This window comes from Podarcis melisellensis (assembly GCF_964234715.1).
Source record: "Podarcis melisellensis genome assembly, chromosome: 1".
NCBI lineage: Eukaryota > Metazoa > Chordata > Lepidosauria > Squamata > Lacertidae > Podarcis > Podarcis melisellensis.
Window position 1 is genome coordinate 64,653,843 of NC_138528.1, and position 14,215 is coordinate 64,668,057.

Sequence of the window (14,215 nt, forward strand, 5' to 3'; positions counted from 1 at the left end):
TTGCTCAGAGAGTGCAGTTATTTCCCCTCTTCTCTGTTCAGAACTGGGGGGAGAGTGGGTGTCCAATCCTGGTATCTAATGAAAGGTGGGCATGTTAGAGGGGAGATGTTTGATGTATGAGACACCGAACCAATGCAGACTAAACTGAGCAGAAAGAGCAAGCAATCACTTGTGCATAATAGATTTTTGAGGGGATATCCCGTATACTGAGACCTTTAGCAGGTTCCATAGGAGGTACTGACAGGCTCACTGGTACCCAGAGTACCACATTAGTAATCCCTGCTGTGCATGCAGATCAAGCAAGCAATATAGAGGCAAGACACCTGAATATTGTTTATAAAGTTCTGCATGTTCATATTAATATAGCTGTCAAGATTGACCTGAGAACCAGAAATTTGTTGCTCCAGCAAGTTTCTGGGCCAAACACGAAGCCTCTTATAGCCGTTCATGTCCAGGAGGGCCAGCTTATAGTTTGAGAATACTAAATATTCAGAACCATTTTTGAGGGGGGTTGGAAGAGATGACTTCGGGGTCCATTCCAACTCTACCATTCTATGAAGGTGCAATTCTGATATTGACCATATAGAACATAGAACAGAAAGCTCCCAGTTCTAGCCTCAGCAGCTTCTTGCCAGTGGAGAATTACTCAGTAGGCAGACTAAGCTCATGTTTAGGGCACCAGCAAAGCAGGGACGTGCACACACACACAAAAATTGTTAAATAATTATTTGATATTTCAAAATAGTCACCCTGCGAAAAATCAGAACTTGGTTAGACTTCCTTACACCCCACGGCACACACTTCCCCCATTTTTCTGTTCTCTTTTTGTTACTGATGTTGAATCACCCCTTCAGCTCTATCAAACTTGAGGCCTCTGAGAGTTAAGCACACAGTTAAACAACAAATCTAAAACGTAGCCCCTCCACAAGGACAAGACTCAGGCCATGTTCTACAGTTGGAAACTGTAGCAGTTCCAGCTGACTATACATTAGAAATTCCTGAATATTGCAGAGTCTTTACTTTGGTCCATCTCTTATAATCAACATGTCTGCTCTTGTCACTTGGGAAACAGTTCAGCGTGTACTACTGTACTTCTCATATTTTTAGAGCATTCGCTCTTTTATAGATTTCACCTATATTAACTAAATTTCCACGCAGACCTGATAATTTTTACACCTCCCTCCTTTTGTCAGACTCCATTAATTAAATTACTATCCAAGTGGCAAAATGGCAAAATACTTTGCTTCAGCGTGCATTACGAGGAACCCCACCAGCCCCACTAGCTTTCAACAACCCTTTCTAGGTGACTGTGAATGTGCTGCAAACCCCCCCCCCCAATATCATTAGCCTTTCACTGTGCTGTCAATTCCTAACAGTCCTCCACTGTTCTGAAAATTGCAACTATATTTGTTTGACTGCGATTTAGTGGCTGAGCTGTGATGGTAATAAGAAAGAAAGAATTGCATATGGGCAAGCGGGAACCACAATCTTTTCAGTGCTTAGGGCAGGCATAGGCAAACTCGGCCCCCAGCATCCCTAGCTAACAGGACCAGTGGTCAGGGATGATGGGAGTTGTAGTCCCCAAACATCTGGAGGGTCGCGTTTGCCTATGCCTGGCTTAGGGCCTCTGAAGGTCTCAATCTAGCCGCCTTCTTACACTAGTGTATGGCCAGGTTCAGACCTATGTGATAGGTCATATGTACAGGCTTCTTCATTCACTTCAATGGCAAGAGTGGTTTGTGTGGAACTTCTGCTATTGAAATTCATTATTCTTATTCATACTTATGCACAAAAGTTCTAAAAGAGCTCTTGCACAGAGGCGTACCTTGGATCCCTTGCGCCTTTGGCAAGGAGCTGTACCAGTGTCCTGTTCCACACACACCCCGGCCTTCCCAATAACTTTACTGCAATAGTCACATTGGAAATTACTACATTTTATATGACCCAAGTCCCCGATGAATCTGGAGTGAGGGTGAGGCAAGGAGGAAGGACACAAAATTGCACCTTTGTGTCGTGGCACAAGAAGGATGGGAAGCTTCTCCTGCAGCATTGCCACACACATGCGCCATGCACACCAGTGTCTCCAGTGGTCTACCTTCGTACCGCCTTGCCATTTCTCCTACCGCTCGGCTCCCAGCTTTTGTCTGAACTCATGACCTTACATAGATAACTGGAGACAGATTTCTGGAGTGATTTTTGTCCCCCTGCTTGGGTCTCCGGTTTCACCAGCCTCTAGGTAGGCCTCTGCTCCTACATGACCAAATGATATCACCATGTTTTTGTTCTGTTCTTGCAGATATAAGGCTGTTCTTTCAAATATAAGGCTGCATATGCACCATACATTTAAATGACATTTGTTTTTCCAAAGAAATCTGAGAACTAGTTTATACTTTTCAGAGCTACGATTCCCAACACCATTAACAAATTACAATTCCCAGGATTCTTTGGGGGTGTATGGGCTTCAAATGTGTTTTACTTGTACGGTATGTACACAGCTTTATTAGCAAGCTGCAAGACCCAAGAAGCAAAGTATAAGCTGGAGCACACTTTGACTATCTTGCTAAGCCTTTAATGTATTTTTTTCAGTTTTTAATGTATTTCAGAAAATGCAGGATCTCAAAATCAGAATCTCTTTGTTATTCACTTTGGTTGATACAGACTCAAAGTTAAGATTGGTTCATCAGTTGTCATAGTAACAGACCAATTTTAGAATCTGTTCTTCTGGCATTTAGTTAACAGAGGAAAGTGATAACATTTGGTTACTTTTAAAATATAAACTTTAGTGCAGCTCTGCTTAAAAGAGTCCCTCATTCAGGTGCAGATAAGCACACAAATAGGAAACAGTTGAAATGTACATTCAAGAAACACTTCACTGAAAGGCCAAGGGATGTAGCCAATTAAGCTGTTTCATTGGCACAAGGACTTTGGCTTGTGCAACGAGACTTCCTCTTCCCATGCCCCCTCCAGATCTGCTCTAGGTTCCCCCCTCCCTAACTAACCAGAGAGGATTAGGGAAGGGGAGGGTTAGGAAGTTCCATTCCATAGGCTGAGGTCCTTGGGCTACTGGGCAATTTAGTTGAACACCACCCTTAACATTTTGGGAGAGATGACTTTCTATTCATAGTTAGTTACAGATAGGTAGCCGTGTTGGTCTGCCATAGTCAAAACAAAATTTTTTCCCCTTCCAGTAGCACCTTAAAGACCAACTAAGTTAGTTCTTGGTATGAGCTTTCGTGTGCATGCACACTTCTTCAGATACACTGAAACAGAAGTTTCCAGACCCTTCTATATAGTGAGAAGGTGGGGAGGGGTATTACTCAGAAGGGTGGTGGGAATGGGTGATTGGCAGATAGCTGTGATGAGCCTGTTGACGACTCTTAATGACTGCAATAGGTCTTACAGGAAAAGGCAAGGGGTGAGAAGGTGAAAAATGGCTTTGTCATGTATAATGAGATAAGAATCCAAGGTCTTTGTTCAGACCAGGACTCTCCATGGTTTTAAGTTTGGTGATAAGTTGCAATTCAGCAGCTTCTCTTTCCAGTCTATTTCTGAAATTCCTTTGTAGTAAAACAGCTACTTTGAGATCTTGTATAGAATGTCCTGGGAGATTGAAGTGTTCTCCTACTGGTTTCTCTGTCTTGTGATTCCTGATGTCCGATTTATGTCCGTTTATTCTTTGGCGTAAGGTCTGGCCTGTTTGTCCAATATAGAGAGCTGAAGGACACTGTTGGCATTTGATGGCATACACAATGTTAGACGATGAGCAATTAAATAGTCCCGAGATGGTATGTGTGATGTTGTTGGGGCCAGTAATGGTGTTGTCCGGGTGTATGTGGCAGCAAAGTTGGCATCTGGGTTTATTGCAGGCTCTGGTGCCAGTGTCTGTGTTAGGTCTGGTTGTAGTATTATTGTGGGTTAGGAGTTGTTTAAGATTGGGTGGTTGTCTGTAGGTAATGACAGGTCTTCCTCCCAGAGCTTGAGAAAGAGAACTGTCATTGTCCAGGAGAGGTTGTAGATCTCTGATGATGCGTTGTACTTTTAACTTGGGAGCTGTATGTGATGATTAGAGGTGTTCTGTTATTTTCTTTTTTGGGTCTGTCTTGCAGCAAGTTCTCTCTGGGTATCAGTCTGGCTCTGTTGATCTGTTGTCTAACTTCATCTGCTGGGTATTTTAGTTCTAAAAAGGTTTGCTGTAGATCTCTTAGGTGAGAGTCTCTGTCTGTAGAATTGGAACAGATGCGGCTGTAACGTAGTGCCTGGCTATATACAATGGACTGTTTGGTATGTTTGGGATGGTAGCTAGAGGCATGTAGATATGTTTGTCGGTCAGTTGGTTTACGGTATAAGGTGGTGTCTATGCGCCCATCCTGTATTTTTATAGTAGTGTCCAAAAAATGTATTTCTTGCATAGATTGATTCATTGTTAGGTTGATTGTGGGGTGAAAATCGTTGAATTTCTGGTGGAAGGTGTCCAGGGTCTGTCGACCATGTGTCCAGATGATAAAAATATTGTCAATGTATCGCAGGTACAAGAGAGGTTTGAGTGGGTAGGAGTTTAGGAAACGTTGTTCTAAATCTGCCATGAAGATGTTGGCATACTGTGGGGCCATGCGGGTGCCCATAGCTGTGCCGCTGATCTGAAGGAACAGGTCATCACCGAATTTGAAGTTGTTGTGGGTAAGGACAAATTGGCAGAGTTTGGTGGCAAAGTCCGCTGTGGTTTTATCTGAAATGGTGTTCCTTATAGCTTGTAAACCATCGTTGTGTGGGATGTTGGTATACAGAGATTCCACATCCATAGTAGCTAGTATAGTATTGTTGGGAAGATTATTTAAAGATTGTATTTTCCTCAGAAAATCTGTGGTGTCAGGTACATAGCTGGGAGCACTGATGGCATATGGTTTCAGAACAGAGTCCATATAACCGGAGACACCCACTGTAATAGTGCCAATACCTGAAATGATGGGGCGTCCTGGATTTCCTGGTTTGTGTATTTTAGGTAGAAGATAGAAAGTTCCTGGTCGAGGTTCTGTTGGTGTGTTAGTGAGGATCTGTTCTTGGATGTGTGGGGGTAGCTCCTTAACAATCTTGTTCAGTTCTTTTTTGTATTCTTGTGTGGGGTCTGAGTCCAATTTTATGTAAAAGGCGGTATTGGAAAGTTGTCTGTGAGCCTCCTGAATGTAGTCAGTTTTGTTCATGATGATGACAGCTCCACCTTTGTCCGCTTCTTTAATTATAATGTCTGGGTTGTTTCTGAGATTATCTATGGCTCTCCTTTCAGCATGGTTTAGATTTTGTTGTAAGCGATGGTGTTTTCTGGTCACATCTGTTTGGATTCTGTGGCGGAAGCAGTCAATGTACAAGTCCAATGTGGTATTGCGTCCATCAGGAGGGGTCCATGTGGAGTCCCTTTTTGTGTAACACTTTTTCGGTGGTAGTTGGTGGTCAGTGTTCTGTTGGGAGGGTGGTTGTTGTTCTCCAGTGGGTTGAGAGGTGTTGTGTTGTGAAGTTTTTGCTTGTTCTGCTTTGTCTTGTTGTTGTGTGTGTTGAAAATACTCCTTCAGGCGTAAACGGCGGAAAAATGCTTCCAAGTCCCCGCAGAACTGGATCATGTGTGGGGATTTGGCAGGGCAGAATGACAGTCCACGTGAAAGGACTGATTCCTCAGCTGGGCTGAGTGCTTGCTGTGAGGGATTGACAATATTGTTGATCTTGTTTTGATTAGTAGCCTGTAGGTTGGAAAGGTTAGAGAGTTTCTTGTTTTTCTGTTTTTTCAGTAGCTCCAGTTGAGAGTGGTAAATGTTTTGTTTTTCCTTTTGGAGCTCTTGCCAAGCTTGGTGGTTCCTGATAGAGTTGTCCAATACAAGGAGTTCCTCCTTTATTAGCTTCTGTTTAGAGTAGAGAACGCTGATCAGATGTTTGAGCAGCTTCTTAGAGAAAGTGTTGCATAGTTTTCTTGCATATTCAGTGGGATACGTGGATTGTAGAGGGTTCTTAATTCTAAGACCCTTGGGTATAATGTCCAGGTTCTTGCATTTAGTAAGAAAGAAGATATCAGTCTGTACCTGTGCAAGTTTCTTGGTGAGGTTGATGGACTTCCATTTCATGCGGCTCAATGTGGTGCCTTCCATAGTTCCAGTTACAGATAGGTAGCCGTGTTGGTCTGCCATAGTCAAAACAAATTTTTTTTTTCTTCCAATAGCACCTTAAAGACCAACTAAGTTAGTTCTCGGTATGAGCTTTCGTGTGCATGCACACTTCTTCAGATACACTGAAACAGAAGTTTCCAGACCCTTCTATATAGTGAGAAGGTGGGGAGGGGTATTACTCAGAAGGGTGGTGGGAATGGGTGATTGGCAGATAGCTGTGATGAGCCTTCATAGTTAGAATTATTCATAGTTAGAATTGCTTGTTCATAGTTAGAATTGCTTGTTAGGATTTTTAATAGAAGATTAATTTAAAATCACTGTCTTTTATAGACCACGTCTTTACGAGTCACTGTGTTTTCCTGCTCACTTTCCTGCTAATAAAGACAGAGCAATGTTTGCTACAGCCAAATTCTGAATTTGCCTCTTCATAATATTAAAAATTGTGTTCCTTTTTGTAGGTGTGCTGCAGTAACTTAAGTTTAATCCTGGCCAATGAATATAGAGTTGGCAGAGTTCACACAAGTTTCTGGACTTTTTTGCATGATGGAGGAATGATGCATCTCCGTCTCTCTCTCTCTCTCTCTCCCTCTCCCTCCCCCCCCAACCTTTCACCAGTCAGATGATAGGACATGTGAGTTGGGCACTCCATGTTGGTGCCTGCTTATGTGGATGTATCATTCATGCAGGTTTTCTCATATACCTTTTGTTTTGAGGAAGAAAATGCTATCAATTAGCAGCAAAGGATTTTATGGTGAAAAGTACCTGTGGTTTTAATTTGAGTTATGCAGTATCTTGCATTGAGTCATTGGCAGACAATAATTGTGTCTATAGACATTCAAAAAGCTTTCAATAAAGTATGTCACCAAAGGTTCCTAAGTAAGATTTGTAGTCATAGAATGAGAGGGCAGGTACTCTTATGGATCAGTAATTGCCTAAAGAACAGGAACCAAAGAGTAGGAAGAAATAGACAGTTCTCCCAATAGAGGGATGTAGAAAATAAAGTCCCCAGAATATTGGTATCTCCAAACTTGATAAATGAGTACTAAAATAACGAGATCATTGTAAAGTGTAAAGTGATGTACATTGGGGCAAAAAATTCTTAGGTTCCCATATACACTGATGCGTTCTTAGCTGACAGTCACTAGCAAAGAACAAGACCTTAGGGTTGTAGGGTCACTCAAAGAAGATCGTGACCCGATGAAGACTGTGTGGCAGCTGTGAAAAAGGGGAATTACGTATCCGAGATCATTAGCAAAGGGACTAAAAACTGCCAATATCAGAATGCAGATCTATACTACACTTGGAACACTGTGTACAGTTCACATCAAAGGATACTGAAGTGTTGAAAACAAAACTGATCAAGGGATGGAGCAATTTCACAGTACGGAAAGGCTGCAACATTTGGGACTTTTCAATTAAGAGAAAAGGCAAGTTAAGTGAGAATGTGGTAGAAGTGTACAAGACTATGCATGGTGTAGAGAAACGTTTTTATCCATTTATCATGGGTACTAGAACTCAGGATCACCCATTGAAGCTGAATGTTGGGAGTTTCAGGACAAATAAAAAGAAGCACTTCTTCAAACAGAGCACATAATTAAAATACGGAATTTGCTTCTACTGGGGAGGCTTAGGTGAGTTCATGGAAGATAAGGTTAAGTTCTCCCACCACTGTTGGAAGCAGTATCCCTTTATCTATGAGTTGCGGGGAGAGTGCAGCTCAGGCCTTGCTTCCTATGGGCACCTTTTAGGACATCCTGTGAGAACAGGATGCTAGATGAGATGGCCACTGGCCTGACCCACAAGGGTTCTTAATGATCCTTAATGGGTGTGTGTTTGCAAATTCATTTTCCAAGGGTTTCTTTATCACCAGCTGCATTTACACACATGGAAACAGCAAATAACACTTCAATGAACAGTGTCACTTGGTCTTGAAACCTGTGCATGTGGTGTCTGAGCTCCCAAGCTTAGCTGCCTTCTCCACCAACACGCCTTTGTAACCTTGGTCTCAGATTGTTTGTTCTATCTGTTGTAGGTAGGATGGGGTGGGCTGCGTGAGACTCTCGGCAATCCTAGGATTTAGTGCTTTTCTAGAAACATGATTAATCTCAACAGAAAAGTGCCAGTGCAATATGCAGAATATTTCAGTGAAATTCTAGTTTCTATAGTAACTAGCTCCTTCCTCCTCTAGTAAATGGTTAGTGTTGCTGTGCTTTGGAAATGAGTAGGAGGATGAAATGAATATAAAAGGACACTGTAGAGCTGTGTACAAGCAAAGTAAAATAATAGCTTTAGCTGAGGGCTGTTTCCCTTTCCCCCATCATTACAATACGCAACATACACAAACAGCTGTTGCCCTCCCCATAAAGATGAACATGTTTTTTCCACAGGAATAATAAAAAAACTCCATTAAGGCTCCACAATTTTAAGTGAAGGCCTTTAGAATTAAGTTTGCCATAGTCTCTTCAAAATTCTGAACATGCTGTACTTTCTGCTGTCAAGATAGTATTTTGTGAAATTATGGCGAAATGTGGGCAAGCCAGTATTTTTCCCCAGCCCCATAATAGGCTCCATGCACTTGTGAGAGCCTATTGGTGATTTACATGTTGATGATTGTGGAGCTTAATCAGATTCTTCTGAGCAAACTTTGTGAAGTCACTGTGAAAGAGATAGATAAGACCAAACATAAAACTGCCCACAGTGTTTGCTTACAGTTCATTGGCATCTAAATGACAGCTTAACTTTGCCAACATTTGTAAACCACATCTTGATTTTATCGCTCATGTGTCAGTGAGATGAAACACAAGAATAAAGTCAGATTTGTAATTTAAGTGACATTTACCGAACAAGTATTCTGTTCCAAGGATGAGAGAAATTCCTTTTCCAGCTTTCTTATACAGTATTATCATAGTTTAAGGCTCACATTTAAATAATTAATTTTGGCGTTGTTTTCTTCTTAAGATATGTGTTGAGGCTGTATTTTAAGGCTAGCTTGAAAGTTTGTGCTGAAACATGACATATAACGTTGGGGGGGAAAAAAACGTTGGGAGCCAGTGTGGTGTAGTGGTTAAGAGCGGTAGTCTCGTAATCTGGTGAACCGGGTTCGCTTCCCCGCTCCTCCACATGCAGCTGCTGGGTGACCTTGGGCCAGTCACACTTCTTTGAAGTCTCTCAGCCCCACTCACCTCACAGAGTGTTTGTTGTGGGGCAGGAAGGGAAAGGAGAATGTTAGCCGCTTTGAGACTCCTTCGGGTAGTGATAAAGCGGGATATCAAATCCAAACTCTTCAAAGAGCAGGATTCTAACTAAATGAAGGAACTGGGCTTGCTTATTATGTATGTGGTCGATTCAAATCAAGTCTTTAGAGAACAGGATAGGAAACACATAAAACACATTATTAGGATGTGTTTACTATTGTTATGGTGATGTCTGGTCATTTTATATCCAAAGAAGTGTAGCCCAGTCTTGTACATGTTTACTGAATTCTCCAGGTAGTTGTAGCCCTAACTAGATCTACTCAGAAGTAAATCCCATTGAATTCAGTGGGACCTGATCTCAGGTTAACGGGATTAGGATTGCAGTTTTAGTTTTTATAGGACTACTGCCTTGACATAGTTATTTTCTTCTTTATCCCTTATCCAATATAATCTGTTCATATGTTGTGATGAATACTTTTTTGCACTCATGGGAACTGTATCATTCAAGTGAGTGAAATAATCTGTGAATGAATAACAGCATCTGGGATCTCTAGTACTTTTCAGTTTCTGTGGTTGTCAACAAATGTATGTTGAAGACTATGGTAGTTACAACAGTTAAGATTCCATTTACAGGAATGTAGCCCCAAAGTAGCTTTAATGGGTTTAAGAATAGGCTTAGTGATAACATCTACAGTCTCTGATAAATGGATTTGGCCAGAGATCACTATGCTGACCTCCAAGTTTAGTAGTCATATGAATTACTACAACTGAAATGGTATAAGAGTATAAGGCAGCAATCCTGTAACCATCTCCCTGAGAGTAAGCACTATTGGACTCAATGCAACTTGCTTCTGAGCAGACATATATATAGAATTGTGCTGTAAAACAAAGTCTGAAAATAATTTAGAAAATGCTATTAATAATAATAATAATAATAATAAATTTTATTTATATCCCGCCCTCCCCAGCCGGAGCTGGGCTCAGGGCGGCTAACAATCAAATAATCCGACATTCTAAAAACATTCATTATAAAAATTAAGTAAATCAAATTAAAATCAAATTAATGGCAACCATCAAGCAAATTCTGTGTAGATTGCCGATTGCCAGAGGAGGGGGGTCAGGCTGCGCCCTGACCGAAGGCCTGGTGGAACAGCTCTGTCTTGCAGGCCCTGCGGAAATATGTCAGGTCCCGCAGGGCCCTAGTCTCTTGTGACAGAGCGTTCCACCAGATTGGAGCCGCGGCCGAGAAGGCCCTGGCTCTGGTTGAGGCCAGCCTAACCTCTCTGTGGCCTGGGATCTTTAGGATGTTTTTATTTGCAGACCGTAAATTTCTCTGTGGGACATACCAGGAGAGGCGGTCCCGTAGGTACAAGGGTCCTAGGCCGTATAGGGCTTTAAAGGTGAGAACCAGCACCTTAAACCTGATCCTGTACTCCACCGGGAGCCAGTGCAGCTGGTATAATACCGGATGGATATGATCTCGCAGCGAAGACCCAGTAAGGAGTCTCGCCGCGGCATTCTGCACCCGCTGGAGTTTCTGGGTCAGTCTCAAGGGCAGCCCCACGTAGAGCGAGTTACAATAATCCAGTCTGGAGGTGACCGTCGCGTGGATCACAGTGGCTAGGTCAGGGCACGTTTTCATAAAAGAAGATATAACAGATTCAATGCCCTTGAAATTGCATGCCTTTTTGAATGGGGACCCCCCCCAAAAAAAACCTTTTCCTTTTCTTATCCAGTTTTTTCTTTTGCTGGAGGGCTTTTTAATGGATATGTATGTGGATTTAAAAATGGACACCCCCCCAATCTAAATTCTACAATCCATTCTATTGTGTCAGAACTTTATTATCTCATGTATTGGCCATGTCTTTATGGTGCATGCATGTATGTATGAATGAATGAGAGAGGTGGGGATAGAAGGTATTTTGCTCTGGTAATTGCTCTGGTGATTGACAAAAATTGGAATTTGATACAAACATAACCCAGGTTCCCTGACTCTCATAGAAATCTACTGTATAGAAAAACACAGGAGCCCACTGACTGCAAGCTAACTAAGGCTGAAATCTAAACTCACCTGGGAGTAAACACCATTGATTTCAATAGGAGTTGTTTCCGAGTAGACATTGTTAGGCTTGTGCTGTAAGTCAAACAAGTTATGAAGTTGGGTTCTTTACACATGTGAGCAGGCTCTGTTTTGTGATTTGGAAGGGAGGATTTGTAGTTGGAGCCAGGAATGTAAGAGACAAAGAGAAGCCCTGTATTTGGCGGAATAGATGAGTGTGAGAATTCCCATTTTCTACATTTGAATAACCCACAGAGTGGGGGAAATACAATTTTCCGTGGAAGCTGGGAATATCTCCATACTACCTGAATTGCATCAAGTATCCCTTCTCTTTTATGCGTTTGTAGCTGCCACTGAAAATCACCCTTCCCCAGTCTGAGAAAGTCCTCCTCATAATGATATGCTTTTCTGCTTCTTAGACCAAATGCCTCCTTGTGGTTCTTGTAATGTGTCATTTATTTTATAAATTATGCAATTTGTGTATTGTTAAAGAAATAATGTTAAACTGAAGTAAAACGGAGGCTAAGTTTCATATTTCAATGAACAAAAATACCCTCCCCATTGGTAGAAAGCTATTTGGCAATGCCTACCTGTGCCACTCTTCATCCCAATCTCCTATATATATTTGTTAGAAAAATGTGCAGTTCTTTTCCAAAAGCTTCTAAGAGAACTTTTTATGCACAACTTTGCAAACCATAAGGAAACCATAAAGAAGCCAGAGATAACCTTTATACTAAAACAATTTAAGTAAGTTCCTGTCACAGCTGCTATAGACACTTATTTCCTGTGTGTGTACATGAGCTTCAGATCACTCTGAACATATAATGCAGGCATTGCTGGAACAGCCCAACTTCATATCTTGATGGCATAAATCGACTTGCACTGTAATTCTTACAGTAATTAAAAGAACAATAAATTTTCAGAGGAACTAAATCTTCGGAAATACAGGTTTGAAAATGCCAACCCGACAGTAATTTATTCTTTGATTATACTGGATACAGCACAAATATCACTCGGTTACATAACAGAATTAATTAAACTAGTTTGATAGGATCTCTACTTTTGGGTGGGTGCCCATGTAGGGGAACAAAATACATGGGTGGCTATCTTGTTCCTCCTTCCTCCTCTTCTCTTCTTAGTGTCTGGAACCTGTAGTTTTGACCAGCTGTGGTTAGAACAAACCACAGTTCCTTGAGATTGTATATACCGGAATTTGGGATCAGAGGTTTGTTTTAAAGTGAAAGCTTTCTCTCTTTCTGCTCTCACTTGCGGAGGAGGAGATGAGAGGGAGAGAATGCAAGGAAAGTAGTAGTAGTGGAGGTACTCATTCACTATTATCTTGATATCTGAACCAGGCCTAAGACTCATTGAACCAGGTAGCAGGTACCTGTTAGGATAGCATTCAGATGACCAGTTTATTTTGCATTCATCCTGATTGTGTCCACAAAGTTTGCTGGGAGGTAGTATATGATATTGGTTATGATCTGTTTACAGGGAGATAATATGATTTTGCATCAAGCAATTGTTGTTGCACACTTTCCAGTGCATTTACTCATCACTTTCCTAACATCAAAAAGTCTGTTTCGTTTTGTTATGAAAAAGAGGGTTTGTTGCACAAGAGCACCAAATTCACTTTAATTGCACCACCTGGAGGCTCGTATGCAATTGAATTTCACCCACAAAATAATTACCGCTTGTAAATGCCCCACACTGTACACATTGCTATGCCAACTCAGTGTCACAAAATATTGTTTAGCCTTCCATATGCCACACCTCCCCTTAATTGTTTGGAGTTTAATATATTTATTTCATATGATTTACCTGTATGCTCAGCAGCAGCACCTGTTTTAAAATAACTCCTCCTTTATTGAAGTATCTGCTTAAATCATAATGCCTTGCATGACAAAACCCCCAAAAGATTCCTTGGATTTGAAATCTAATGCCAGTGATTTTAAATATAGGAGGCTCATATACAGAAAGTGTTTATTACAATCCGGGGTCCCCAACCTTTTTGGAGCATGGAGGCACATTTGGAAATCCACAAAACCATTGTGGCCCCCCACAAAAATACATATTTCACTGACAATAACCAGTGATACCCAGAACCCCCAGGCAAAACATGCACACCCACCCCTAAATAAATAGACAGAAAATTAGACAACCCCCAATGAAACAACCATAAAAGGCCAAAACTCATTTTTTTAAAAATGAGAAGGGTCAAGAGGGCTTTGGTGAGTAGCAGGGATATCTGTTTCTGGGGTGTTGTGGTAATCACAGGGACATGTTGGGGATCCTAGGATTACATGCAATTCATTTTCACTTTCCTCCTCACCAACTCAGAATTGAAATGCCCAAACCATATGCTGACTTAATCCTAATATGTTTTAGTGCCCATAAGTGATGAAGAGGAGGGAGATATGCTCTTTGATAGCATTGCCAAGTCTGCCATTGATCCCTTCGACACATCTTCTGGATCTGTACAGTTGATTGCCATAAAGCCTGTAGCTTTGCCTCCCGCACACACATCTTCAGACAGAAATCAGGAAACTGCTGTCCTTAACGGAGAGGTAAGATTATATCCAATAAAGTTGTGTAATCATTTATGCATTGGCGGGTCTCTAAGGCAAGTCTAAGTTGTTTAGGGCTACAAACACAGGTGAGCAATTTGCATTGGGATCAGAAATGAAGTAGCAACCAGAGCAGCTGTTTTAAAACAGTGGTTTTGTGAGTTCTCCACCCAAAAAACATTTTCTTGCTTTCACTTACTTGTACAAGGAGCAACAGTCAGTATTCAACAATCCCCCACCCCATTG

The 14,215-nt window shown here is 41.5% G+C and overlaps 1 protein-coding gene across 4 annotated transcripts in view; it reads left to right on the plus strand.

Moving 5' to 3' along the window:
• Positions 1 to 14,215, plus strand: part of KIAA1549L (KIAA1549 like) — a 155,418-nt gene that overhangs the window by 97,196 nt on the left and 44,007 nt on the right. For all 4 annotated transcript variants that reach the window (XM_081906706.1, XM_081906707.1, XM_081906708.1 and 1 more), the window contains one exon: positions 13,791 to 13,969. In XM_081906706.1, the coding sequence (XP_081762832.1) occupies positions 13,791 to 13,969 (179 nt within the window). The remainder of the gene's footprint in view (positions 1 to 13,790; positions 13,970 to 14,215) is intronic.